The 5765-nt window shown below is 30.6% G+C and overlaps 1 protein-coding gene across 1 annotated transcript; it reads right to left on the reverse strand.

Annotated features, from left to right (window-relative positions):
* Nucleotides 1–903: 903 nt before the first annotated feature.
* LOC105766482 (pentatricopeptide repeat-containing protein At1g63330) lies at nucleotides 904–3069 on the reverse strand. The gene has a single exon (XM_012585961.2). It carries the CDS (start codon nucleotides 3015–3017, stop codon nucleotides 1140–1142), a length of 1878 nt encoding a protein of 625 aa, XP_012441415.1. The 5' UTR covers nucleotides 3018–3069; the 3' UTR covers nucleotides 904–1139.
* Nucleotides 3070–5765: the final 2696 nt, after the last annotated feature.

A 5765-nucleotide genomic window follows, 5' to 3' on the forward strand; every position in this document is an offset into this window, starting at 1 on the left:
TTGCGTTAATTGGGTTTCCAATGTGGCAAGTTAATTGTCCACTTCAGCGATCCCATTAAGACAACAATAGAAAATATTAATAAATGACTGATTTGTCAGTTTTAAATAACGTTAATGATTGTTTTGTTATTTTTCTAAAGTTAAGTGACTAAAATAAAACCTATGTAACTGCTTTGTCAGCTACCCCAAAGTTAGTGACTATTTGTGTAATTTACCCAAAATAAAATTTATTGCATCTTTATTTCATTTTTAATAATTTACAATATTAAAATGATAAATATATAATTTTATATTATTATCTATTTATTTTTATAATTAAATTTAAATAAATTTATCTTAAAAAATATTTAATTGAAATTCAGGGTAGGCCGGGTTGAAAACAAAAATAAATTCATTAATACACACAGGAATGGATCGTGGTTGTGGCAGTATACTAGAAATATGAGACGTTGCTCGCTGCTTGAAGCTGAATTGTGGCTCATTTTGGACGGTTTGAATCTTCTTCGCATCCAAGGCTTTAAGCGTGTGGAGATTGAGAGCGACAGTGCTGCTGCTGTCCGCATCATATTGGATGAGTCTGCTGCTAAGCAGAGTAGATCGCACAATTCGAGTTCTTTAGAATCAGCAAAGGAAGGTCAAGATACATCACATTGTCCGGGAAGCCAATGCGTTTGGCCTAAGCAGGTTGCTGAATCCACCACCTGCTGCACTGAGGAGCATTCTTTGCAAGGACAGTACAGGGACTGTTGGGTATAGGCTGAAATCACTACCCTCCTTTATATAAACATTCAACCCTTTATTACCCAACACACGTAGATCAATACCATTAAGTCACCTTAATATTTATTTCAATTCCTTTTATTCTCTCAACTCATGTTTAGTTGTTCATACAAATGCCCCTGCTTTAAAATTCACAAGCAATATTGGTTTTCCCCTAATTTCTTAACATCACCACCAAAAAGATCAAGAAGTTGCTAAGATCAAGATCAACAAGCTACACAAGTCGGAACAAAGTCAACAATATTGAAAATAGACACTAAACCTCACTCTAGTTTCCACAATCTTTTATCACTCTGCAATGGTTATGTACAACTGATTCACATTGCAAGTGATGATCTTTACACAATTTGTGAAACATTTCAGAGCAAGATTGATTTATTAGAGTATATGATAAGATCCATAAATAAGGTGGCAGTGAATATATCTGCAGAAAAGCCCTTACCAACCATTTCCTTAAGAAGTTGCGTTGCCTTTGAAGTATAGCTGTTGCGAAGGAACCCCCGAATCATTACATTATAACAGCAGCTATCAGGCAAACAGTCATTATCTCCCATGCTCCCAAACAACCTGTATGCTTCATCTGGCAATCCCTCTTTACACAGTCTATTAATCATTACACAATATGTGTAAACATCCGGTTTTAAACCATTGTTTGAGAGTTGATGAAATAATTCCTTGGCAACTTCGATATGCCCAGCTTTACAAAACCCATCAATTAGGATAGTATACGGGACAATATCAAGTTCCAACCCACTGTTTCGCATTGCTTGAAAAAGTTTCAATGCCTCTTCGATATGACCTGTTTTGCATAAACCATCCTGCAAAATCAAACAGGTCGCTATATCTGGAACTTGTCCAGAAGCAAGCATCTTTCTAAAAAGTTCACATGCAGTTGAAACTTTCCCTAACTGAAACATACTCTGCATAAGAATGCTGAAAGTGACAGTATCCGGGATTGGTCCCTTTCGAGATATTTCATGAAAGAGTTCCATTGCTTTGTCTAACCTTTTACCTTTGCAATATCCATTGATCATGGTGTTGTAAGTAACTATATTAGGTGCACAACCGTTCTCAATCATCAAGTTGAAAACTCTTCTAGCTTTATCCATTTTGTTCCGCAAGCAATGACCATTAACTAATGCATTATAGGTAACAACATCAGGCTCGATCTCTAGCTTTATCATTGAGTCAACAAAATCCTCAGCTTCAGAGACCATCCCTTCCTTGCAATGCGCATCAACCAATGTATTATACGTGACAACATCAGGCTCAATGCCTTGCTTTCTCATTGTGTCAACGATCTGTACAGCTTTAGAAATCGTTCCTTCCTTGCAAAGAGCATCAATCAATAAAGTATATGTGACAATATCAAGTGAAATATTGTTATCAGCCATTTCATTTAAAAGCCTTGTTGCCTCCTCCTGCTGGCCCAAATTACACATACCATGAATTAAGCAAGTGTAAGTAATGATATCTGGTCTAATGCCCTTAACCTTCATTTCAGATAAGAGATTGAGAGCCTCCTGTAACAAACCGTTCTTACAAAGGCAGTCAATGACAGTGTTATATGCTACAATATTGGGTTCATAACCTCTGCTTTCCATCAGCCTTAGAAACCTAACAGCTCTATCAGTATTCCCGGTCTTACACAACCCCTTAAGTACTGTACTGTAAACAATCAAATTAGGTTGATACCCTTTTTCAGTCATTTCATCGAACATACAAACGGCCTCAGAAATCTTATCTTGATTACAAAGCCCATTAATCAGAGTTGAAAAAGTTACAGCACTAGGTTCAACACCTAACTTCTTCATTTTCCCCAAAACAGAAAACCCAAAATCAATTCGACCTAATTGACAAAAGCAATTAATCAAGATGCTCATAGAATAAACATTATGGGAAACGCCTAATAATTCCATCTGGCTACACATAGGAACAACAATGGCATGTTGTTTCATTCTAACAATGGCTGCAAATAATTTAGTGAATTCCACAATTGAAGGCACTGGGTACCTGCCAATCATCTTATTGAACAAACTCAAAGCATGATCAACATTATCGAAGCGGTGGTCTCTTTTTCCCTTTCCTCTAACAGGCATGGACATGGGTTTCTTACTTAGGCATTCGATGTGGGTAGCAATGGTGTTAGAAGAAGAAGAAAAAGAGTGGAAATTAGAAAGAAGGCTTCCAGCATTAACAACGGAACGAAGAATAAAAGAAGAAGGAAGCTTACCCATATCTTGAAAGCAGAAATGGCAGCGGCAGTAGCAGAAGAAGTGTAAATTTTGGGTTGCGTAATTTGGGTTTTTAATTTTTTTAATGTGAATAATATTTAATAAAAAAATTAAACTTTATTTTTAAATGCAATCTTCAGTTATTATTAACATTATTATATACTTATAAATCTTCCTTTTAAATTTAATAAAAATTTATTAAATTTAAATTTAAATTTTTAGACTAACTTGAAAAAATATACTAAGATTACAATGCAATTAAAACTTAAATCTATAAAATACTCTATTTTTATAATTTATATTTTATCGATACATCTAAGAGCGAGCAAAACTTGATTTCGAGTTAATCGAATCGAGTTATTCAATTTTTTCGAGTCAACTAGAATAAGTAATTCGAGTTTAAGTCGATTTGAATTTTACAATTCAATAAGTTAAATAATTCAAATAACATATTGGTGTAAATAACCTTTTGGTCCCTATCAATTTTGAAAATAAGCAAATTAGTCTCTCTATCAACAAAAATTACAAATAAAATTAAAAATAAAAATAATTTTAAATATTTAAATATTTATAAATTTTCAAATTTTATACTTTTAAAAATTTTAAAATTTTTAAAAAAATCTAAAGAATATAAAAGAAAATTTATAATTTTCTAACATAAAAATTATGGGACCTAAATAAGTTAATTATTAATTCACGTTTATCATACTAAAGTGTTTTTTATTTTGCTTTAATAAAGCTTTCAAATATATATATTTTTCTCATGCCTTCTCATTATCATACTTCTCACAGATACAACATATATATTTTCTCATTACCACACTTTTTTTTTAATAGACCAATTGTGGATCATTTTATATATATATCACAATTATAACATTACATAATATAAATATTATAAACAATTATAAAATAAGTATATAAAGAGATAAAGTAATTAAAATAAAACTGTCAACCAATGTTTCGATGGTTATATTTCTAGAAAAATAAATGAAAAAAATAAAATTACATAATTTTTTCCAATAAGGCATTCATTGGATCTTCAACCGTCATCGCTCCATCTTCTCCTTGTCATGGACTCTTTCTTAATAAAGTAACTAAAAATAACCTGAACAAACAATTCAAAATGCTCTAAATCTAATGTCAAACTCAACTAAAAAAAACCTAAAATGATCCGAACCGAAATGAAAATATTTGAAATAACTCAAACCCGATAGAAATTTGAAATCACAAACCTGAAACTAATGTGATTTTATTTTGAAATTTAGTTTAATGTAATCTATGATTGGAAGGGTAGTGATATGTTTTCAATTAGTACCTTAATTATTTTTAATTATTTTACCAGTATTTTTTGCATTTAAGCATGAGTTAATGTTACAAACCAAATAACGCTAACTCGATTTCATAAAAAAAATAAAGCTACTTCAATTGAAAATTAATTAAAATTAAATAAATTTAATTAATAAATATAATAATATTTACTAACAATTTATTTTAAAATATTACTACCTGTCTAAGTCCCAAAGGCCTGTTCGAAATTTGGATAAAAATATTAGGCTTGAAAATGGACTTAAATAAAAAAAAATCAGACTCGTTTAAAATGAGTCTGACTCGAACAAATATAAAATGTGTTTATATAATATTTAAACTCAGCCAACGAACTCCTCGACTATTTACATTCCCTTACCCACATTTTTACTTAAAAAGTACCGACCTTTTACTTTATAAAAATTAACCATCTTTTAAAGAGAAAACATGCATTATTTTCCAAAAGAAATTAAATAAAAGACCTCCAACATAATCTTTGTATCAAATTCTAGTATAAATGTAAATTAAAAGTAACATGAATTATTTTATTTTGTTAAGTTAAAATTAATTATATCACTTTTATACAAATACAAGGTAATTTCTTTTTGAAATATATATTTTTGTAAATAAAATTAGATTATGAGTAAAAGAAATTATGTAAAAATTTATATGTATTAAAATATTATAAAAGAACCAAATCAAACTTTGGTTGAAATAATAAAGTTGGAAGTTTAAGAAGTATGACATTAAAGTTTAAATCCCATCATGTGAATTTTATTAAATTTATATCAAAAGATAAAAACATCCTCCAATAATATAACCTACTTTGTAAAAAGTGTTTGGTTAGAATTTTTAAAATTATTTTGGAAGATGAAAATATACAGAAATTAAAATATAATTTTTTTATTATTTTCACTAAAAATGCTTTGTAAAATTGAAAATGATGAAAACAATAGATTTTAGCTTGATTCAAATCCATATAGACACAAAAAAATATTAAAGACTTTGTATTACTGGAAAGATCTTTGGATTCCAAAGGTTGGCCTTCTTATCAAGCAGATCCCATATGTTTCAAACTTTGATATGGACTGTTCTCTTAGGGATATGGTTACGGGTGATGGTTCTATTTGGCAGCTTCCTTGGAAGTTTCAAGGACCATAATGGTTAGATTCTTCATTTGGCTCGTTCTAAAATGTCGATTACTCATGAATGTAGAAAGGGTAAGGGTCAGCACTTGTATAATTTGTGGGCATGACCTAGAAGAGCTACTGCACGTCCTTAGAGATTGTCCTATGGCTAGGGACATTTGGAACAAGCTTAATCCTATTGAAAAACAAGTTCGTTTTTAGTTTGGATCCCTTCATGAATGGATGACAGAAAACCTCCAAACAATGTTATCTTTTGGTTCGAATAGAATTGATTGGTCTTGTCTTTTTGGGATGA

Source organism: Gossypium raimondii, chromosome 5, assembly GCF_025698545.1.
Source record: "Gossypium raimondii isolate GPD5lz chromosome 5, ASM2569854v1, whole genome shotgun sequence".
Classification (NCBI taxonomy): domain Eukaryota; kingdom Viridiplantae; phylum Streptophyta; class Magnoliopsida; order Malvales; family Malvaceae; genus Gossypium; species Gossypium raimondii.

Excerpts from the sequence above, each read along its gene's own strand:
- LOC105766482 (XM_012585961.2), bottom strand. The coding sequence starts at position 3,017 with ATGGGTAAGCTTCCTTCTTCTTTTATTCTTCGTTCCGTTGTTAATGCT.